Below are 24,012 nucleotides of genomic sequence, written 5' to 3'. Positions count from 1 at the left end.
ATGCCACAGTACAATCCTGTACCAGCAGTGTTTTGTTTTATATATGACATGTTAAGCACTTGCTTTATCTTGAATTGTTTACAAAATCCTTCTGTTTTATAAAGCTGAACACTCCATTTGGACTTCGAGTTGTTTGGTGTGTTCCACTGTCATTAAGGTCAACTTACAGTAGCATTCATGGTTCAATCAGCATCACACAGTCCTTCATCAGTGCAGCCTTGGCTTAGCCTAATAATTCCTAGCCTTCTCTAACCATACTGATTATCACAACACACTTCTTAAAGGACCTCTATGCAATTATTCAATGCCTTATTTAAAATAAGCAGCTACTGAATTAAAGATTTGTCTTATTGCTTTGGTGACAAAGATAAGAAGTATAGTGCTATGGTATAATCCATCTGAAGAATGGTTTCTCCATAATTATTTGTGTTAATCCAGTCTAAGATGCAAAAGGCTATGTGCCTAAGCAGGGAAATATAGGTCAGATGGCCAGACACCGTCTTGACCACACAGTGCATTGTTGCCTTAATTTGCATTTTTGACTTTTTGTAATTATTAAAACTAATTATCCTGAGCTTGGTGGCCTACTTTAAAAAGACTAATCAAGTGGCTCTAACTGGGCCAAAAACAACACTATGGATATAAATGTTACTGTCTGATCATTAGAAATTTGTAGCAACGAAACATTTAGTGAAAACACAGAACTAATTTAACAATGATTTAAACAAAGTAGATTACATATTATATATAATTACATATATTTACCTGACAATATAGAAATAACAGGCTCCTGGTGGCAAGAGGATTTAAGCAGCTTTGCATCGCAGCAACAAGACAATCAACTAAACTAAACTCTAAAATTAATATACTGAATCCTTGCAGACATGTGCATCTGAAGCAAGGTGCAGCAGCAGGAAAAGATTTGTGGTTTGCAAATTAGCACACATAATGAATCAAACTGAGGCAAAGGAAATTTCCAACAGAACTAATGATCTGTAATTTACAATTAACTGCAGCAAACATAATGAATCATTTCAGTGATAAATCTATAATGAGCTTCAAATGTATTCAGCTAGAAAACAACAGTGTAAAGTGCAAGAGGACTTTGGGTCATGGCTGTGATACAGTGTTGTCGGGCAATAGGAGTGTTGATTGGCATCATTCTTCACAAGACAAAGAAACTAAAAAGAAAAATCTATTTTTTTTAACATACTATAGGTTTAATCAAATAGTGATTCTGAGTGATATATGGAGCTCTTTATGTCTGTGTTTCCAGAGCAAGTTGTACTTAAGAAGTTAAAGGCTTCTGTGGTTTACAAATATCCAAAATCTTAATGGATTTGCAAACATCTGTCCTCATTTTTTGTCATATTACATAAAGCTTTGTGCTGTATTAATGCCACAGCATCTCAGTGGGTTTAGGTAGCACTTTCTTTCTGCCATTTATGCATTGTTTCTCCTTAAGAAAGAAAGAAAGAAAGAAAGAATGAAAGATAGATGGATGGATATATAAATAGATAGATGGATGGATGGATGGATGGATGGATGGATGGATAGATAGATAGATAGATGGATAGATGGATGGATGGATGGATAGATGGATGGATAGATAGATGGATAGATGGATGGATAGATGGATGGATGTATGGAAGGATGGATGGATGGTTGAATTTAAATGGTGGCATTTAGAAACCAAATAAAGAAACTCTGTATTGCATTCAGCCCCAAACAATATCTTTAAGACTGGAAGCTTCAGATTTATTGACATTTAATAAAATACTACAAAGAAAATTTCAGAAAGACATTACATCAGGGGTTCCCAAAATCTCTGGGCAAATGTACAAATTTCCAATAAATTTTCTGTGAACCGAAGCCTTAACCACCAAACATTTATAAAACTCCAGATATATTATGAATGACTATGGCAACATTTGAACATTTATATTTGGACATAGGGAAATAGGACTATTCCTTGCACACATCAATGTTGTGGGACATGTGTTGTAGGAAAATAATCCATGCTGGGATGGTGTGAGATGGCCTGATGGGAGGCAGCAGGGTTTATTTATATTTGCAATAATGTGGGTAGCATTATTATTTAATAAGTCAAATAATAATCGTTAAGTATTGCATGACTGAAAAAAAAAATGGGTCAAAGAGGAAAAAAAATGCATTATACTAAACCATAGCACATCACATGTTACATAGCTTTGTTTAACTATATTTTGTTGTCTTACTATACAGTGCTGTTACAGTGTTATATGTTATACTGTGAGGCTTTTTGGTTAAACATTCTTCGATTTTAACCAAATACAACAGGGTGTTAAGATGGTCAAGATCTGCTACTTTTACTGTACAACATTAATCTTAATTTTCAGCATATTACAGTCAATGATTGGACAGGTTTTGAGACACACTAATATAAACAGTTACTGGTCAATATGAGTTAATGTACATGTGCAGTGCATGAGTTTAAAAAAAAAAAATATATATATATATACACAACCATAAATCTTTCTGCCATGGTTGTGAAGGTGTCAAATTGAACAGTCTGACCTTACATTTAGTACATTTCAGCAGGTTTGACCACAACACAACAAGGTTTTTGACGTTTAAACTAACCGACTAACTAAAATCTGTTAGTGTTAAAACTCAATATTGTTATAGAATACTGTATGTGATTTGAGACACAATGCATGTTTGTTTAGTAACCGTATAAGGGAAATTCATCCAGTTTTGTATATAAAACTATATAGTGCATTGTCAGGCTAAATAAAAATTAATTAACAAACAATCTTTTCATTTAATTGTGGTTCCCTTAATGAGACACCTAGTAATATTTTAAAATATCAGCACACAAAGTATGTTAATTCTGTTAAAGATTTGAAACTCCTTTAAAAACATTTTGTGGGGGTTTTAATATTCAATTCACTTCAGTTTTGTAGTCAGTTGTCATGGTTGAAATAAATGTGTTGAATACATCAGAGCACAGCATCATGTCCTTCTCAATGCTTTATCTGCAGGTGTTTTAAAGGCAGCAGTGGAATATGTACTGAAGTACAAGCAGGAACATTTAAATAAAACCGTTACTTTAAATATTTGGGACCATTCAGTGTTTCATCAAAAAACAATGAAAAAATAATTGATTAATAAAATAGATATTCATCCAGTCATCAGCAGCAGGAGTGGATTTTACAGAGCATTATTCTATTATTGTGCTTTTAGAGATAAATTGAAGGCCTTCCTGCTCAAGTCTCTTCAAAATAGGATCATAGATATCTTTTGTTATTGGTACAACAAGTCCTTTAGTGTTCAGCTCACCTGAAAAGAACAACAAAGTGTTAGCCCGAATTTGCATCCCATTCCAGATGACAAATGTCACGTTTACCATAAATATAATAAAAAGTCAAACACTTATAGAGCATTAAGCTTGTATGTGGAAATTTACCATCCAGGACCATGCGAGCTGCAATGGCAGCAGGGTAGCCCACAGTTTTGGCCATGGCAGAGAAGCCATTTACATCTCCATAGACCACCAGACTGATGTGCTTCATCTCGAGTTCTCCTCTAGGGTGTCTGACACCAACATCAGTCTTCATGATTACCAAGTCTCTTTCTCCTTTATCTGATACAACACAAAATAACATGACAGCTTAGCTCTCATTCACAACAGATAATGCTTTAAATGAGACACGTTGACAAGCACAGTTTACCGAAAGACAGTTTAGCCTCCAGGTGTTTAGTGAGTGCTTCCAGGATAGTGTTTGCATGAGGCACAGGCTCCTCACTCAGCATCTCAAACCTGGAAGGGACAAACATGTCAACTTAAATTACAAGATCCACACCACATCCTGAAAGAGTTGCATCTGTAAGGATGTGGTTAAGTTTCACAACGCACCACTTGAGAGTCTGCATCCTAAACTCATCTCTTCCAATCTGATTAAACACAGCTTCCTCAAACGACTCGGTGCTTACATCAGAGGACAAACCAATCTGCTTACACAGGAGTTCTTTCTGCAGGCAAGAGAGAAGCATGAAATAAAATTCGAAAAAAAATCTAGATATTGTATATCCAGCATGATCAACCTCAACATTCACATTTATAATTAACGTGTGATCTTCATTGATGTTCATTTTAGTTGACTGTATCTTACACTACCCACAATGCCAGCCAACTACCTGCTGATGACAGAACAAAAAGAAACTAGATTTGTAAAGTTTGTCGTCACAAACTTTGATGTTGGCTTTGACGGTGCAAGTATTCGCAATGGATGGTGCTTTTTGGAGGCAAGTGGACATAAGGGTTAGTGTTGCTTTTGGAGGCAAGTGGACAAAAAGCTAGGTTGCCAAAACATTTGGAGGTAAGCGGAGACAAGCATGTGACATCATCCAAGTACTCCTGAGGGAGTTCCCCTCATTGGGCTGATTGTTATGATATGTCACTTGTCCATGTTGTGCTAATTTTTGATTTTCACGTGACATCACGAGACGTCACGTGACGTGAGCACAATACACATGAGGAAGTTCCCCTCATTGTTCTGAGTGTTTTGATATGTCATGTCCATGTTGTAAAAAGTTTTTTGATTTTGCATATTTTGGGGGCGGGGCTGCGGCACAACCAGAAGGCCAGTCGGTACACCAATTTAAAACTTTGTTAAGAGTATCACCCTAAAGGAGCTGGCCGAGTTTGGTGTAGATAGTTCAAAAGCTTGGCGAGTTATAAACCTCCAAAATTTATAATGGGAGTCTATGGGGAAAAAAGGCCACTTTGAGACCCGGTACCAGAAGTACCGGTACTCGGATCGCTTAGAAAAGTAATAGCAACAAACTTCAGACCAGGGTCCGAATTTGGTTTATGTGGCTCGAAAGCCCTAGGAGGAGTTACTCTTGATAAATTTTTGTCTAAGCTTAAATAGAAAAACAGAATGTTGGCTTCTACAAATCCAACATAATTAGCTATTTGATTTTCCTTAAATTAAACACCACTGTAACTGTGCACTAGCAATGTCCTTCTGTGAGATCAGCACAGCACACAACCACTAGCTTCTCACAGAAATAATCAAATTGCAGATTTAGAAGTAAATAGGCACCAGAATCATTAAGAACATCACAAATAATTTAATTTCTTCCAAAAAAATAAACCAAAATAAAATTCAATCTGTGATTCCTAGGAATATGTAATCACCTAATGCGTTGTATTTTATTTTGGTTTATTTTTTTGGAAGAAATGAAATTATTTTGATGTTTTTAATGATTCTGGTGCCTATTTACTTCTAAATTAGAATTTCTATTTAAATTCTAAATATATTGAACTTTTTCTTTTCTATGCTTTAAACGCATTAGGTGATTACATATTCCTAGAAATCACCTAATGCTTTTAAAGCATAGAAAAGAAAAAGTTCAATATATTTAGAATTTCTATTTAAATTTTCAGTCAAGCTGTTGCTGATCATATGCAATTCGTTTTTGCTATTAAATTAAAAAAATAAATAAATAAATAAATAAATAAATACAAGCATTTTTACTAATGAGCTTCATATATAGAAGTAAATGAAGTGTGTACCCAGGAGAGCGGATCAGCTGTGTGCTGCAACAACGGGCAAGGCTCAGTGCTGATCAGGCCTAGTTTCACAAAGCTGCTCATTGCTCTGGAGAAACCCTGTTGAAACAAAGCACACAAACCTGCTGAAAGTATTCACTCAGAATACCATTCTTTTCTCATCGGGGACAATGAAACAAGGTCTTAAAATAAATCACCTCTCTGAGTTTTTGAGCACAGACACATCATTGGAATGATTGAAATCTAACTCAGTCTGAGAAACTTGTCTAGACAGTAGCAGGAAATAACTTTGCTAAAATTCCAGTCTTCATTATTATAAAGTCCGACTCATACTGGCGTACGAGTTGCAAGACAAGCTGTCCTAATTGGTCTGACAGAAAATGGCAGCTGGGAGGAAAACCTTAAAGCGCAGAGTCCCTCTGATTAGTGTGTGTGCAGACTCAATGCCATAAGGTTCAGCGTATTTGGTGCTGTCTCGATTTGGAAAGCCCTCAAGGTTAAAACCCGGCAAGAAGTCCATGGGCACAGCAGCATCCATTAGAGACCCACCAGGGGAAATACTGATCACCTAAAAACACACACAAAACAAAAGCATTTACATTTACAGCATTTGACAGACGCCCTTATCCAGACTGACTTACATTTATCTCATTTTATACAGCTGAGGGTAAAGGGCCCAGCTCAGGAGCTCAGAAGCTTGGTGGCCCTGGGATTTGAACTCGTGACCTTCCGATCTCTAGTCCAACACCTTAACCATGGTGCTACCACATACCCACCACATCCCAAAACACTTCTACCAGTGCCATACATCATGCATACATCTCAGAAAAAGTTTACATTTTGAATTTTTTGGAAATAAATATAAACCTTAGTTCACTGAAAACGAAAACTTGCACTAGTAGCCGAATTAAAAGCATAATGAAAGAAAATATTAAATGCCTCTTGCAGCGACTCACATCAATGTGCTCTTTTTTTTTTTTTTTTTTTTTTACACAAATGAGCTTCATATGTCACTCACAATAATAGACCAATAGACCAGTAATTTGTTCTTTTTTGATTATCATTATCAAAATCATAATGATTATCAAAATGACAATACATAAAAAAAATAAGTAAGCAAACCTTTATTTCCTATATTTATAAGGAAATCCATCAAACTAGCAAAGAAACTGGGCAGCAATGAGTTATACTTATGTTGGCCTTTTTTCCTAAAATATACAACAAATGTTCTTATAATGTATTTGTTGTTGTTTTTTTAATAGAAGGCAATAGTCATGATCTCGTCCTGTCTAGTTTGTGGGAGACAAAAACATTTGATTCTAATTTCATATCTAAGCAGTTGGAAGAAATTACAATCAAAATTCAGTCAACTTGTGGCTGTAAAAGCAAAGCTATACTACTGGATCATTGTGCCTAGTTGGCGCTTCTACAGTCATCTTAAACAAGCCACTCAATTAGCGAGTAGACCTCCATAATGTAGCTCTAATCTAGGAATGTAACATTTTCAAAGGAAAAAGAAAAGGTAGTAATTTCACAACAGAATGACTTTTACATCAAGTGTTAAATGGCATGCTTTCCCACACTCATTACCTGGTTGTCTTTACGATAAATAGCAGGACTGATTGTATTGAGCAAAACTCCATATGGACTCCAGCTGAATTTGTAACGCAGTGGGTTATCAGAACACTCTGGTGTTGGAAGACCACCACAGAAAGAGCTGTAGGACTCCACCTGTGTGGTGATAAGGAAAATTACTACAAAATCAATAGCAGTACATGCAAGACAAAGTGTAAATACACTGGTCAGATGTCTGCCATGGATGGTAATGATTCTACCAATGGTGATGTATCACACCATCACACACAACAGTAAACACATATGACCATTAAACACAAACACACAATACCTACAGTGCAACCGTCTGCCTTGGCCTGGTCGATGCACTCCATGGCCAACATGTGATCAATGCCAGGGTCCAGGCCCATCTCGTTGACTATGGTGATGCCAGCCTCCTCAGCACTGGCAAAACATGTAGCCACGATTCAGCAAAATGAACAAATCAGTGAAGGCCCAAACAGGTTTACTATGTAATTACTTTCTTTACCTCTTCTGGAGTGCTTTCATGTCTGGAGACAGGTAGCTGGCTGTCACCAGGTTTACTTTCTTATTGATGCAAAATTTAGCTACCAATGGATGATAGTTGTATGGCAGCATACTAAGGATTTAAAAGAGGAAAAAATTAGCTGTGTTTTTTTTTTCTAATGGTGGAAAACAGATTAAGAGGTTTATCATGGAGTCCATGCCTGATGACCAGGTCATGATCCTTGACCAGGTATTCGAGATGGCCCTCTTGGCTTGTAACATCAAGCATCACAGGTATGGTGTTTGGGTATTTGGCAGCCAGTTCCTCCGCTTGGCTTAGAAGCACAGATGCTGAGAACAACCGTGACAGATCCTTATATTTAGATGCACTCAGACATGATGGAATGACTGCTTTAAATTAAGCATAGAAGGATTTCTAAGATGTTGTCCATGGCACTTACCCACTGTGACTTGGGTGCCGGGATCCCTGGTAAGATACTCAACAACTGGGCGAGACACATAGCCAGAACCTAGCAACAAGACACGCTTCATTCCGCTTTTCTTCAGGATCTGTTCTGATTCCCTGTGAACCGGAAGGAACAACCATGAGAAAGGATCGACACACAGACACACATACACACACTTATAAGTGTGACGTGATCAGCTATTGATAGTTAGAAGAAATCCCATACACCACGAAAAGTAAGGGAAGGCAAGATGATCACCGTGTGAAAAATGTTTTCAGTCACATGGAGCTCCAGAAGGCTAATTAAACACTTCCTCAAAGAGTGAAGGAAACCATTCTTGATTACATTGGTTTAATTATTTGAATGTAAACAGTGTAATAATACCTACTTAAACTACATGAACTGTCATGTCCACGTGAAGCTCAATTACAGAAAACACAACCCCCAAATAATAAAGATATAAGTGAAGCCGACAAATGAGTGGAAAATGTAGTCTTTAATCACTTTTTTTTTTTCCTTCACAGACGTTTTCTTCTACAGAACATAGAACAGAACTATAGCATGAAAACAAAAAAATGCAACAAAGGCAAGAGAGAATCTAATCTACCATCTGAAGCGCGAGGAGGTCGACGGCTTTTCATACAGTAGGTTGTCGGCGCATGTAAGCAATAATATGTAAAACTAAAATAAATTAGAGTCTTATGAAAAGCAACAATGCCAAAAGCAACAGAACGACGAGGAAGATGATAAACTGAGTGCTTCAGAATTTATTGAAAGTCTCATGTGAATATTGTCAGTAATGGATTTTGGCTTTAAAAACATAAATAAGTGAAATAATTGCTAGATAGCGTGCCAAAAACCAAACTGTGGGACAAGAAACAAATGGGACATGGTGGCTGAGATAAAAGGTAACGAGATGGTCTACCCGCAAGAGAAAGCTCCATGCTGGAGTGCTTTAGCCATGCAAGGTGTTAAGGCAGTGACGGAGGCACAGAAACCACACGTTGACTGCACTGTGCCTGAACAGAACACATATGGCTGGAGGTTAGAGTAAACAGGAAAATGTTTATGATAATGGGGCTTTGTCTGGAAATTAGTTCATTTGGTTTTTCCAAAGACACTTTCTGTAAAAACCAACAGGTAAAATATTTGAATTTTTGGAGCGAGATCCCTCTTCAGAAATGTCACATCATATATCTGCCAGCGTTAGTAATAAGCAGTCCAAAACCACAAAGTTTTCAAATGTACTTCATATGCATTCAAACTTCAAATAAAAGTTCACACAAATCTTTCAGAAATCCATGTTAGTACTTCAGAGAAAAGAGATTTAGTATTTTATCAAAACAGTCCAGGGCCTTTACTTTGCCACCCATCTGCTTTAGTGATGCTGTTGTACAGAAATTGATAGTTACTAGTCATGTAATACTTGTCAATTAACAGATAATCATGGGAATTTTGATGCTATGTTAACTGTCTTTTAGTCTTTCAGTCACACACGGGAAAGGCTGAAATTTATCAAAATGCAGAGCACCTACACATACTGTAAATCTTTGCGTGTCTACAGACCTGATATACAGGTCTGTGGGATGTGGGTTAAGGTGTTGGGCTACCAATTGGAAGGTTGTGAGTTCGATTCCTACGTCCACCAAGCTGCCACTGCTGGGCCCCTGAGCAAGGCCCTTAACCTACAATTGCTCAGTTGTATAAAAATGAGATTAAATAAAATGTAAGTCGCTCTGGATAAGGGCGTCTGCTAAATGCTGTAAACGTGAATATACAGAGCAAATCCAGAAAAACGATTGTAGAAAAAGTAAAAATTGGATTACCAAAAGGACGTTTTTTAACACAAAATGTCCACTGGATATAATGTGCAATCCTGTGTACAGATAGAATGACAGACGTCTGATTTGAGTTCATTTATCTGAGTGTCTCGTTATCTCCCTCACCATCCACATAACATGTTTCTGAAATACACTGTTTCAAGGTCTTCAAATTAACAAAAACCTTGAAAAGCTAATTACATCAACCTATCTTTTAAGTTCAAGTCACTGTACAAAAGCAAATAAAGGGTTTACACAAGACTTCCACAGGAAGAAACAGATGTAAATGCTGTTTCTGTAGCAAATATCAAAGCATTTGATATTTGTTCTAATGGTAATGTATCACAGAACTAAAGTATGAACAGCAAAATACTGATTCATCTCCTGAACAGAACTTGCACATTTGCAGAACAGTCATGCTTTATTTTTACAAACACTGTACTGTACCTAGCATTCATGTGCACGAGGTTTCTTACCTTTTCTCTCGTAACTTCTGAATGTACTCAAACTTAGGAGTCAACTTTCCGTTCGATGTTATTACAGCCTGAACGAGATCACAATAAGATCAACATATGTTAAAAGTAAAAGGTTAGTAAAGTATTTACAGTTTTCAACCAGCCAGTAACTCATAAATAAAGAAAATAGTGAAATAAGCTGGTTTAGTTAAGCATGAACCCTGAGGCTGGAGTGCTTAAGCATGCACAAATGACTTAATTAAGCACATTTGTCTTTGCAAAATAAAAACATCAGGAAAACAACCTCTTGTCAAACAGGACTTGAAATGACAGATAAACGCAGACTAGTTAAAAGGACGCTGGGACATTGGGACTTACGTCTCTGACTTGTGGAGAGAAATTCTCTTCATCCAGAGGTCTTGTTGCATCTGACGGAATCTTAATGTATAAAGAAAACTTTAAGATTAAAAATGAAATGGACAACAACAAAAGCACATGTGATAATTAACACAAAACAGTTACCGGATGAATTGAGGGAACAAAACATTCTTGTATGCAGTGCAGCATTCTCCCAAAGAAAACCAAACTGATAAGGAAGCTAATTATTTCTTACCCCAAAGGTCTTACCATTTCCCAAATGTAGGGGAGCAAGCGAGTGCCAAAATATTCTGTAGCTTCAATGGGAAGCTGGGCAGGCAAGTTATCAATAGAGCACATGAGAATGCCTGTTCCTTCCACACTAGAAGGAAAAAAAAATGAGGAAACAAGGATGCTTTCTGAGAATTATTCATGACTCTGTCTGGTTACTGAACACACACTCATACAGTACCTGTCGTGGTCTATGTGCTGGTTGGCGTCATACATGCAAAAGGGCTTCTCAATGGTGGTGCATTCAGTCATGAACCCAATGGAACCGCCTGAGTCTGCAGAAATGTCACAGATGGCCAAGAATCTGGCAAAGATTGATAAAGAAAAGAGAAATAATGTTGTTTCATAATAAACTGAGATTTAGTGCAAATCTATTAAACACAGCTAGACAAAATAGCCCATGAGCCAGTTGTTACATTGCTACACATTTTATATATACGTAAACTTCAAATATTTATTTCCTTTTTAAATAAAAACCTGTGTTTTAAATGTTTTCAACTGCACACCTTTGTCACCAGATTTCTACCTGTGCTTTAAACTGTAGTGAAAACCATATACTTAAAAGCTTCAGGATTGTGTTAGACATTACATGAAGATGCTTAGAGCTATTATTCTCTCTAATGAAGACTTCGCCTCATTTATTTTAAGGGTGCAGATCATTTTTTATTTGTGTATTTAAAATTGTGTATTTAAAATCTGACAAAAGTATCACACTTGATAAATATTATCCATAATGGTTTGCTGGAACTGAGTAAAACTACTGACATTGAACCTCGTCTTACTTGTGTGGCAGGGTGGGCCAGGATTCGTTCACTCCAGCTAAAGATTTTGAAGGTCTCAGTAGCTTCTGAGCATCCACTCGCCGTAGCAGCCTCGGAGTTTGTGGGTCCCAGTAGATGCCGTTTATCAGACAGGTTGTGTAAGGTGCTATCTTTAAACACAATTTCTAATGTCAATTTTTCTTTCTGTTAGCAATTTCTCTTTTTTATGTTGCTCATATTTAAATAATTGTCTGATATGCAAACAGCTAACAGGGAAACTACTGTGAAAGATGGCATCGTTAAAAAAAATGACGAATTAACATTAAACGAGTCTCTTAGTGGCAGTAAATGAGTCTAGGAGAAAGCAAATCTCTACTGAGCATAAAAACCTTGAGCAATACATACAAATGTAGTGAATTGATGACTAGCTCTCTTGAGCTTTCATAAGTTAAGAGAGTCAGTATGCTGTGCATTCTAGCTAGCATTCATAGCTCAGTGAATTGAGGAGAAAAAACTAAAGAATAACGGCTCTGTTCCTCCAGGAACGTGCAGAAACTGAGACAGTACTGTATTTGTTGTTGCGTGAAAATCCCATAGTTTGTGTCCTACTCCTGGGTGTGTATAGATTTATGTATTAAAAGGCTAAATAATGCCATCCTCTACTGCGTTAAAGCAATTGTGTAGAAGGATTACGCTGTCGAGTTTAATATCGTACGCGTTTCATTTACACACAAATGTATTGAAAATTCTGTAAAAGCCAGAAATGTCATATTAATGGTGTTAACTACCAAATACTGGATATAAAAAGAAGCAAGCCAACATCTCTATAATAGGGTTAGGGTTAGACCAGTGCTTCAATCAATCAGATATGTAGCTGTACAAAAGAGGTCACACCACAACGGCACAGACAGTCTGTAAGTCAGTCTTGTCTGCAATGGCATCTTGTATTAATGCCATGCAACACTTCATTCAAGAGAGCACTGTGACCTATAAGTGACAAACTGGCATAAGATGCAATGAGCTGTATGCTACCTAGCGTGCTACATGCCATCACTGGCCTCCTATAATACAGACCATTCTGCTTTTCCATCTGAGTAAGATGCTTTGCTCTATTTAAAAAAAAAAAAAAAAAAAAAAAAAAAAAAAAAAAGCTCCTCTTTTCAGCACTGTGAGCTCTGAAATATTTTGGTTCCGTTTGGCTTCATTCCAACCAAGCAGAAGTCACACCTGATTCTACCTGTTTAATCAGTTGTTCTTGGCTTTTAGTAGAATCAGGTGTGGCTTCTGCTTGGTTGGAATGAAAACCTGCACACACACCGGCCCTTTCCGGATAAGACTGGACACCGCTGGCTTAAGCAAACATTTACATACAAGATTATATTTTACTAAATAAATAATAAGAAACATTATTTTTAAGAGAATTAAAAACAGAAAGCAAATGTGTATTAAGGGGAAGGAATTAAGTACTTGTATTCATATAATATATTGCATTCATTGTATTCATGGCAATGATAAAAAACAAAAAACAAACAAAAATAAAAAACAGAATAAAACACCCCATATTTTGGATATCTGTACATTCATAATACTCACAGTAGATCTGAAGTGAGAGGTATAACGTTCAGGGTGATGTTCGTACTCAAAAGGATCATAAACCCCATCACTCTTTCGAACTAAATGGTGGTGTCTGCTGATCACTGTTCCGTACACTTTTGTCAGGTCTGTAAATAAACCCAGATGATGCTCAACAAATATATCAAGTCAAAGTGAAGGAAATGCATTACACAGACACTGAACAATCAATGAACATATCCTGTTATATTGAGTGCTCAGGTAAAGATAATCATGACAAAAAATTATGTGATAAATCATGACAATAAATTATGTGATAGAGGTGATAAAAATGCAGTACCTCCTGATTTCGAGACCTCTTCCAGTTCATGTGGCTCCACAAATTCACATGGAAGCTCATTGAAAATGTCTTGTGCACCCTACAGAGAATGATTAAAGGGAAGGTGTAGAATATATAACATACCTTGGTAATAACTTCATCAGATATTTCAATCATGCATATACTGTAGATGCACATTTTTATATACATACATTAGATACATTGCCTGTGCCAGTGAACACAAATGTGAGTGGACCAATGGACTTGGGCATGAGGCCCAGTGAGATCTCATACCCACAATCCCTTACTGCTTGTATGGCTTGACTGACGTTCCTGTAATTGTGTGCCATTCCAATATGCTGTTACATAATTGACAGAAAAAAAAGTGTCAAAGCATTAAGCATTTGTTTAAATGACAGAATTGAGCTCTTTAAGGATTTAATATAATATATAACTAAATATTGATGCTTATCAAGGTTTCTACATAAACAGTCACTGAGTGGCATGAAGCAAAATTGGCTAAAATGTCTAAAAGAAGAGGGGTGTTGGGTGGTAGTGGTAGCTCAGTGGTTAAGGTGTCAGACTACTGATAGGAAGGGTGTGAGTTCAAATCCCAGGGCCACAAAGCTGCTACTGCTGGGCACCTGAGCAAGGCCCTTAACCCTCAATTGCTCAGCTGTATAAATGAAATAAATTTAAGTCGCTCTGGATAATTGCATCTGCCAAACACCATGAATGTAAAATGTAAAGTAAAAGTGGCTAAGGTTCTAATAACAGGATTGTCTTTTGATCATTCTGCAGTTGAACACTGCCAGATTAGATGAAGCATAAAACCTCTCATAGATAAAAGAAAACCATACCATAAAGGGAGTGTGGTGTCCAAGGGCCAGGAGTCTGAGACCTAGCCCATGCAAAATGTTAATCATTCCTGCATGGACAGAAAAAAATAGCTTTATGAACACAGCATTTAGCAATTAGCATTGTGTCAAGCCTGAATTACAACATTTCCAAAAACATATTTAACATTTTTCAAAGTAATTATTTACAATTGTGATTTCATCTAGAATTTCCTAGCATTTTTTTTTTAAATAAACTACCTTACATTAAACATCATAAGAAAAATCATCACATTACCTGCAACACCAGCCCACTGTCCAAATGCAACAATTCTGAACCCATTGTCATCAACCATTTTTTCATAATCAATCAGCCGCACTTCCTGAAAAAGATTTTAAGCTTCTGAAACAGCAGTTCCTGCATTTATATAATGTTAAGACTTTGTGTAATGGTAAGTCTCTGTGTATTTTCTCTATGATCTTAGTTCAACATTTCTGCCTAAAGGTCTGCAAAATGTCTGCAAAGAAGAGCTGATATGAGCTGATGCATGAAAAGGATAACTAGCCAGCCACCACTGAATAGATTTACCTTTTTGAGTACATCATCTAGAAGACCCATGTTAGCCTCCTGGGCTTTGATGGTGTGTGAAAAGAAAGCGTAGGTTTTTCGTGGAATGACCTTTTCTTCTGGTGGCCTCTTCACACCGATGATGAGAGAAGCCTCGGAGATGTCCTCCTGTATGATGGCTCCTGCTTTCTCATAGAACTAAAAATAAAAGACATCACTGTGCTTTCACATGTAACTCATTTTCTCATAAAAACTGAAGAAGCCACTCAACATGACTGAATAAACATCACAACTGTGATTCCAGTTGGGTCCAATACTATTTGCCTCTGTACACCAAAACAATAGATTTGTACCAAAATATATTCTAAATTATTATTATTTGTTTTCTTTATACAGTCCTTCACCTTTCACTTGCCAAGATGTGATTAGATTATTGATTGACAAGCAGTTTCATGGTCAAACATGGCCTGTTTCCTCATTATTAGGAAATTAAGGAGATAAGCTGTCTGGAGTTGAAACTTCCATTTGTTAGCTGTTCATGAAAACTGTAAATATATTACAAAAATTGGTTGATGCAAAGTGAAGTAGGCCATCCAAAGATTTTCATATCATCTCTCAAACATGCCAGAGGTAATGTTATAGCGTGGACCTGGTGGCTTTGTATGGCAGATGAATAATGATCCAAAACATACAGTCAAAGCAACCCAAAAACTCCTAAAGGAAGAAATAAAATGTCCTTAACTGGCCCATGTGAGCTTGCTTTTCACTTAGAGAAGACAAAACTGAAGACAGAAGGTATTAAAGCTCAAGTATTTAAAGTATACCTGTTTTTAATGTATTAGTGTATACAATTACTTTTGAGCATGTGAAAATAGAGGGACAATAAATGTAATAAAACTTTGAAATCCTTAAGGAATTAATGCAACATAAATAAAACAAAAGTTAAACATGGAAAAAATCTTTTTATTTGTAATTAATTATATTAAAATCAAATGTGGGGGCCTGAAAAAACCTAGTCACAAGGTCAAAATTGTGACATTTTTACACACACACACACACACACACACACACACACATTACACACATTTCCTGAACTGAAACTGTTTTTTTTGCAATATAGAAAAAAGGAGAAAAATCACATTTGCATATTCCATTTCAATTCCAATTGCTTTTATTTATTTAAACATTTAAAACAAGCTGAATTGAATAGGCTTATTCCTGTCTCACTGTGGTGTAAACCCACTTATCATCTTTATTAAATAGTGAGAAAATCACACTTAACTAGCAAGGTTTTAAATATCTTTATGCAAATTTATTGCATTTTCTGCCGTTAAACTGAATCTAATCACATCACTATTTGGGTTACACATATAACGTAACCCAAATAGAAACAAAACCTGACTTCTGTTTTGTAATTTGTGGCAGTTTTCCAGAATTTCGACACATCGACAGGGTTTCCAAGATCGCAACATGATTATATAGTAACTTCTTGAAACCAACAGACAACAGAAAGGCTGTACAACTTGTTGTACAACTTGATCTCAACAAACAGCACTAACACAGATGGTTTATTGATAAGATTTGTTGTTTATGCCGTGTGTGTAACAAACAGGCCCATGTTTACTCACTCTATTGTGAATGGCTCTTCTATTGGAAGGCTGCACCAGCACTTTGTGTCCTGCTGCAGTGATTTCCTTCACATGTTGTGGGGCAAGGGGTGCTCGTCTCTCCCACACATTAATGTCCTCTCGTCGGATTGCCATCACGCTCTTATGATGACTCAACCTTTGCTGGCTGCACACACAGCATTTCAGCCTCCTGCTCTGGCCTCTTACAAGTCGTAGCATGGCTCACCCAGGCTTCAGGGAAAAGTTACGTACGACTACACAAGTGTACAGAGGTTAGCAAGGGCTGAGCGTATACATAAACTTTCTAAATCATTTTAAACAGTAAATGTACTTCATATTTAGTTTTGAAAGGGAGAACACTGCAGCTGAACACAATCAGAAACAGTAGCAGGATTATTGGCTAAGTGTCTTGACACACACAAGGAATTTGGTTTGTGACTCTCAAAAGTACAGACATAAATAACACTGTACTATACATTTAGCCTGGACTATACAAGACAAAACAGACTATACAAGACAATACAGACAATGTGAGACAATACAGACAGTACAAGTATTAAATATACACAAGAAGACAATTACCATATATAATGCATACGTTATTGTATGTTTCAACTGAAACTCGAGAGATCATGACAATAGTCAATCACGGTTGTCTCAAATGACATCACAGACATTTGAAAGAATATATTTTCTGATAGTAAGTAAAGATAGGAAAGTGATGTGCTGGTAGTTTTCACCTGCAGCCTTAATGATATTACACAGGAAATGAACTCCTACCAAGTAAAAGGTGTTAATTAAATGCATATAGCACATTTATCTAACTAATGTCAAAGTAAATGTAAAACACAGAGCAGATCTTAAAACGTATAAGAAGTCAGGGGAAGTAAAAAAAACCAACAACACTCTAAATACTTATTTATGCAGAGAATTGGAGATTTTATTCCTTTCTACTGTGAACACTGTCAGCTGATAGGGCAAGAGCTTCATTTCTCTGATTTCTCTGAAACCTAAATATATCTGTTACCTTCAGTATATCAGTGACAATGTTAAACCTTATAAATGGTCATGTGAGACTGTTGAATAGTGAGAAAATGAAGTAAATATTAACTGGCCAGCTTGTTATGCCAGAAAAACAAGTGTTTTATTGTCTCTTGCTGTAATATGATGTTTAAAGTACCTCCACATTCACCTACCTTAGTGGTGCTGTGTGGTGAAATGTCCAGGCTCAGTGACAGACAGTACAGAAGAATGTGGTCACGTGTCAGAAACAGCAGGATCACAGACACAACACTGACCTGCCAGGGTTATAATATCAGATCTGGACGGACTGTCTCTGCTCTAGAACTGCTTCTGACACTTAAGTGATTCAAGTCCCGTCTCTGTCTAAAATAGCAGTTTAGGGCAGTGTGCAACTCGGATCCCCTATGGGTTCCCTTACATGCCTCCTGCGTCCCACCAATCCCGAGCCCAGCAGATCTGCCTCCTTCCGTGTCCTTGACGTAAACGTCGCATTTTTATGACATCACTGCATGCTTCCTAAATACAGGAGTGCTTAACTATCATTAAAAAAAAACTTTAAAAGGATTTACAAGCCGAAATGCTATCAAAACTACGGACTTTTACCAGGCTGTTAATTCCTCTTTTTCTTAATTTTATTGTATTGCTCTATACCCCTTCTTTGTATTCTTTTTTTTTTTTTTTTAAGTTTTTTTTATTTCCTTTTTGTTACTATTTTGATATTTTAACATTATGGCATTGCATTTTGTGATCTGTTAGCATTTGTTATTGAAACATTCATTCATTCATTCATTCATTCATTTTCTACCGCTTATCCGAACTACCTCGGGTCACGGGGAGCCTGTGCCTATCTCAGGCGTCATCGGGCATCAAGGCAGGATACACACTGGACGGAGTGCCAACCCATCACAGGGCATGTTATTGAAACAATAAACTAAAATAAAAAAGTCTAGGCAATATTTACATATAGGTATATAGTATGTAGGTGTGTATATATATATATATATATATATGTCTCTCTCTCTCTCTCTCTCTCTCTCTCTCTCTCTCTCTCTCTCTCTCTCTCTCTCTATATATATATATATATATATATATCTATATATATATATATATATATATATATATATATATATATATACCTACATACTATATACATACACATATATACCTACATACTATATACCTATATGGTAGATTTATTTATAATTCATTAATCATTCATTATAATTAATAATAAGACAATAATTAATAATAAGACAAATCCTCTCACCCTCTCACATCTAGGCAATTTGAATATATATATATATATATATATATATATATATATATATATATATATATATATATATATATATAGGTATGTAGGTAGGTATATGTATATAGGTAGATATCTGTATAACTATAAGTATATAGGTAGATATCTGTATATCTGTTATACATCTGTATAAAGAAGTGTAAATGTGGTGCGAGTCATAGAGTCAGTCACAGGTCAAGAGCTTCAGTTAATTGTTCACAGCAAATGGGGAATATTGAGATTCCTCTAGTTTGCACATAATGATGTATAGAAATAAAATCATCTCAAATTGCAATTGTACAGCACAACGAACCTCGAAGGGGATGATCTACAAATCACTTCCGGTTGAGAGAAATTGAATGATTTTTATGTCTTACTCTAATGCCACGTGGTTGCCTTATTGGGGTGTGAGGGTGTAGAAGTGTTCACAATAAAGTGGATGCTTTTTAAATGTTTTTCTTTCTAACGATCTATCCTAGAATTCATAAACCCTAATGATTTTGAAGACTGAATGTGAATAATATTAGTGTTATATTAACATTTACACTTAACATTTCTATTTTACCCAGTTTTGTGAAATGCACATAACTAACAAATACGTCTAAAATTCCACTACTAAATCTTCAAGTCACTTTGGAGCAGAATGAACGTGCTGTTGTGGAGCGGGTAGCATTGTCCACAAGGGGGCGTCCTTACTGCAGGATACCTTATAATAAACCATGGCAATAAGCACGGGATTGTTTACGAGATAAAGAAGTCGTTATCACAACGATTATAATATATAAAAAAAATATCTAAGATATTGTCAGTAGGCTAAACAATATATAATGTTAGAGACTCACAATGCCATAACAGGATCATTCCCCCAGACAACAATACCTTATCTGTGACCAACTTTACATTTGCATAGTCGTTTGTGTGTGTGTGTGTATGAAATCTTACCAAATTCATAGATTAATTAATATGCGTGTATATAGACCCAATGGGAACGCTAGGACATGGCCTCACCTCCTCCAGATGAAGCACAATGTTCATGACTATTTCCTAATGAGTGTTAATTTCCTCATTAGGCACAGTCTCATTACTCCTACACAAACTACAGAGAAAAGGCAAATTACGCACAATAACATGCAGTTGGAAATAAAGGAAATAAGTTTGGAACGAAATGCCATAAAACGTAATTTTTTGTTTATTTCCCCCCTCCTTATACTGATTTATCTGCTGTTTTGATGAGAAATCTGATGCCAGTGATAATTCTATACAACAAACCTCTTGCATAATTTACACCGATCTGACCAAAATGAGCGTCAACAGCATGGCTGATAAAGAACAGCAAACTATAAATATGTAACATTGTACACAACGAAGAAATATACAGCCATCACGAAAATTAGCCTACTTACCCTTAGAACTCACCTCACTCTCTTTAAGTTAAAGGAATTTCCGACAAATAATAAAGCAGTCAATAAAGGTCTGTAATAAACCATAGCACGCAGTACACATACCCTGAGAGTGAAAATAATGTTACAATTGTATTTCCACAAACGAATGTAAAAAAAAAATAAAAATAAAAAACAACAACAAACAAACAAACAAAAACAAACAAACCAACAAACAAACATTTGGTTGCGGAACGTCCCAGTCTGTCAAACCCGCAAACCTGCACACTGTCGCACTAATCTGCATGGTCTATTTTGACACACTGTTTATGTTGGTTATGTGCTGTTACATGTGTAATAACCAGCTTATGGAGAGTGTTCACTGGGCTTCACGCTGCTCTGTTGGTGAGAGCGGGTCCGGTGAAGCGTCGTGTAGTTTTCTTATGTGTTTCTTCAGGTCGAAGTTCCTGCAGAAGCCTTTGCCGCATGTGGGACACGTGAAGGGTTTCTTGTCGTTGTGCGTGTGCATGTGGAAAGTCAGGTTGTAAACCTGGTGGAAGGCTTTGTTGCAGATATTGCACTTGAACTGTTTCTCGCCGCTGTGCGTCAATTTATGATTTTTATAATTGCCTAAAAAAGGGGGGAGCGAGAAGTTCAATTCATTTCAATTCAATTCAATTCAATTCAATTCAATTTTATTTGTATAGCACTTTTTACAATTGATATTGTCCCAGCAGCTTTACAGAACATAAACATAGAACAAAAGGTTTTTATAAAGAATAATATAAAGATTAATATACAAAAATTCAAGATTAATATTAGATGTATTTAAATGTGTTTGCATTTATCCCCAATGAGCAAGTCTGAGGCGACTCAGGTGACTGTGGTGAGAAAAAACTCCCTTGAAAGGTAAAGGAAGAAACCTTGAGAGGAACCAAAGGACTCAAAGTGGAACCTCATCCTCATTTGGGTGACACCGGAGGTGTGATTATAAATATAGAAGTTGTGTGGCTTGTGAATAATTAGGAATGTAATGTCTAATACTGAACATTTTATATACATTTTATACAGAACATCTTTTTTCCCCTCACATTCTCATTCGTGCCAAATTAAAAATTTTATAAACAATAAATCTTAAAGAGTAAAACACAAAGTTAGGAGCAAATTATAGTGTTAATTACCTTTTTGATGGAATCCCTTTCCACAAAATTCACACACAAATGGTTTGTATCCTGCGTGGATGCGCGCGTGTGTGTTAAGAGTGGAGCTCCGGTTAAACGCTTTCCCACACTGATGGCATTTATGCGGCTTTTCCTGCAAACCAAGCAGTTCATATCAATACATTATTTTTGTGTGTGTTTGATGAATTAAAAAAAATCTAATTCAATGATTTAGGTTATGAAATCACATCTTATGTGACATGATGGCAATAATTAATAGCTGTTATTGACAATTTGACAGTTATCTGGACCTCCGATGAAGGAAATAATTTAAAATAAAAAAATGAAATAAATAACAGTATATAATAAATAAATGTTTTTCAAAAATGTCTGGTTTTCAAAATTATCTACCAATTTCTTTATTACTGAAAAAATGTGCCAACTCTAAGAATTATTGGACCATAAAACAACAAATATGAAAACAACAATAAATAATATAATAACAACAACAACAACAACAACAACAATAATAATAATAATAATAATAATAATAATAATAATAATAATAATAATAATTCATTTTAGAAAGAAATGAATAGAGTAAATATTAAAGTGCATTTTAGAAGGACATGAATAGAGTAAATCTGAATGCGCTACCTGAGTATGAATAATTTTGTGGCGACAGAGTGTGCTTGCTTGACGAAATCCTTTGCCGCACACTTTACACACGAACGGTCTGGCTCCGGTGTGCACGGGCATGTGGCGGGTTAAATTATAGTGCGCGTTGAACACCTGAAAATAATATTAAATTATACATCTGTCTAAAATCATACACTATGACAGTCTGAAAAGAAACGATAAGCTCTTTAAACACACTATTTATATTTTAAATATATTAAAATAATGTAGTAATATAATATAATATAATACAATATAATATAATATAATATATTATATTATAGTAATATAATATAATATATTATAGTAATATAATATAATATAATATAATATAATATAATATAATATAATATAATATAATATAATATAATGTTTAAATATAAAAGTATCTCAAATAAAAATCCCGTGTAAATATAATTTAACAATTTTGAATGTATCGAAAAATCCAGATTAATATAATAGTGTTTTGATTCCTACCTTGCCGCACACTTCACAAGTGAACACTTTAGCTTTGGCTGGTGGAGAAGCAGAGTGTAACTTGGCGGAGCTCTTGAACAGTTTCTCAGAGAGGATGTGCGCGCCCTCCTTCATGTAATGCTGCAGCTGAGAGTGAGAGAGCTCCTTCAGCGCCAGCGCTCCGGGGTAAGAGTCCAGGCCGTGCGCCCCTCTGCTTTTTTCCGTCAGCAGGCTTTTGTGGCGAGTGTGTAACGGGGTGTTCAACAGGTACGAGGCCACCGGGTGCAGGTTGAGCAGGGCGGCGGGCGGAGGCGCGCATGCGCTCTCCCCACAGTTCACGTAGCACACGGCGGCAGCGGCGGTGTGCACGGATGAGTGCGAAAGTACCCGTGGCCGAAAAAGTTTATACTGTCCAATCGCCGGTGCTGCGTCCCGCTGATCGCCCTTGGCGTTGGCGCCGATGCTCAGAAGCTCGCCGGCGCTGTAGGGAAACTCCGGCTCGATGCGACTCGACTCTATTCTGTGAAGTTTGTGCGCGGGCTCGTAGGTGAGCGGCATGAGGGGTAGCACGCAGTGCAGCGGGGATGGAGTCACAGCGAGTGAGGGCCTTGTGTCGGCCTTTCCCGCAGCACTGTGCTGCACAGAGTTCGTGAGAGACAGCATCGACTTGGGTTCCGGCGTCCTGGCCATAATCCGCTCGATGGAGAACGCCAGGGGTTTAGAGTTGGTAACCATACTTCCTCCCGCCGTAGTTGGTGAAGGGGTGCCGAAAATCCTCGCCGGGGGGTAAACCGCGCTCTCCATCATCACCCTGGACACGAGCGCCTCGTCTGGATCAGGTGCCCACAGGCGCGACTTGTTGCGGATAAAGTTTGATTCCTCTTACTGAGTCGAAAGTGAGGACATGATCGAACGCGGCGGCCCACTGAGCGCACAGCCACTCCGGTGATCAGACACGCGCGCGCGCAAACACACACACACGCACACACGCGCGCGCGCGCACACACAATCAGCGTCGCTAAATAACGTCTATCCGGCCTGCTTAACAGGGCGCGATGTCCACACGCACAACTCCGACGACAGAAGGAAAAACAAAGCAAATAAAAAGTGCAGGTAACAGCTCGATTTAGTTTCTATCAATCCAAACACCTGCTCTCTCTTCCCCCTTGAACTTGTGATGCACTGCTGTGGGTGAGTAAACTCTCCGCGCGCCTCACTGCAGCTCTTTATCAGGAGGCGTCGCGCTCAGCTGGAAAGCGTTGGGCGAATCTAAGCTCCCCGTGCGCTTCTGCTCTGACATCACGCGCGC

The 24,012-nt window shown here is 37.1% G+C and overlaps 2 protein-coding genes across 2 annotated transcripts; both read right to left on the bottom strand.

The window, feature by feature from the left end:
* Nucleotides 1-1,736: 1,736 nt before the first annotated feature.
* aass (aminoadipate-semialdehyde synthase) lies at nucleotides 1,737-18,196 on the bottom strand. Its single transcript, XM_060886771.1, has 24 exons — nucleotides 17,913-18,196; nucleotides 16,717-16,970; nucleotides 15,110-15,286; nucleotides 14,819-14,903; nucleotides 14,545-14,612; nucleotides 13,897-14,043; nucleotides 13,706-13,784; nucleotides 13,387-13,514; nucleotides 11,815-11,963; nucleotides 11,214-11,336; nucleotides 11,012-11,123; nucleotides 10,763-10,822; nucleotides 10,406-10,473; nucleotides 8,104-8,225; nucleotides 7,864-7,993; nucleotides 7,665-7,775; nucleotides 7,471-7,579; nucleotides 7,151-7,291; nucleotides 5,961-6,128; nucleotides 5,564-5,659; nucleotides 3,899-4,014; nucleotides 3,714-3,802; nucleotides 3,449-3,625; nucleotides 1,737-3,321 (listed from the first exon to the last, which is right to left on the bottom strand). Exons 2-24 carry the CDS (start codon nucleotides 16,933-16,935, stop codon nucleotides 3,203-3,205), a joined length of 2,793 nt encoding a protein of 930 aa, XP_060742754.1. The 5' UTR covers nucleotides 16,936-16,970; nucleotides 17,913-18,196; the 3' UTR covers nucleotides 1,737-3,202.
* Nucleotides 18,197-20,788: 2,592 nt separating this feature from the next.
* fezf1 (FEZ family zinc finger 1) lies at nucleotides 20,789-23,567 on the bottom strand. Its single transcript, XM_060886263.1, has 4 exons — nucleotides 22,725-23,567; nucleotides 22,227-22,361; nucleotides 21,591-21,723; nucleotides 20,789-21,039 (listed from the first exon to the last, which is right to left on the bottom strand). The coding sequence occupies exons 1-4, from the start codon at nucleotides 23,508-23,510 to the stop codon at nucleotides 20,789-20,791; spliced, it is 1,305 nt and encodes a 434-aa protein (XP_060742246.1). The 5' UTR covers nucleotides 23,511-23,567.
* Nucleotides 23,568-24,012: the final 445 nt, after the last annotated feature.

The sequence above is a fragment of the Tachysurus vachellii genome, chromosome 14, assembly GCF_030014155.1.
Source record: "Tachysurus vachellii isolate PV-2020 chromosome 14, HZAU_Pvac_v1, whole genome shotgun sequence".
Lineage (NCBI taxonomy): Eukaryota > Metazoa > Chordata > Actinopteri > Siluriformes > Bagridae > Tachysurus > Tachysurus vachellii.
Note: the sequence above shows the minus strand (reverse complement) of the source record. Positions and strands in the feature narration are given on the sequence as shown.

Coding starts and splice junctions, on each gene's coding strand:
- aass (XM_060886771.1), bottom strand. CDS start 16,935: ATGCTACGACTTGTAAGAGGCCAGAGCAGGAGGCTGAAATGCTGTGTG. Junction 11,964..13,386: donor CCTCTCACTTCAGATCTACT/GTGAGTATTATG, acceptor TTGTGTTTAAAG/ATAGCACCTTACACAACCTG. Junction 11,124..11,213: donor CAGCACATAGACCACGACAG/GTACTGTATGAG, acceptor TTTTCCTTCTAG/TGTGGAAGGAACAGGCATTC.
- fezf1 (XM_060886263.1), bottom strand. CDS start 23,510: ATGATGGAGAGCGCGGTTTACCCCCCGGCGAGGATTTTCGGCACCCCT. Junction 22,362..22,724: donor CTTGTGAAGTGTGCGGCAAG/GTAGGAATCAAA, acceptor TATTATTTTCAG/GTGTTCAACGCGCACTATAA. Junction 21,724..22,226: donor ACAAAATTATTCATACTCAG/GTAGCGCATTCA, acceptor CTTGGTTTGCAG/GAAAAGCCGCATAAATGCCA.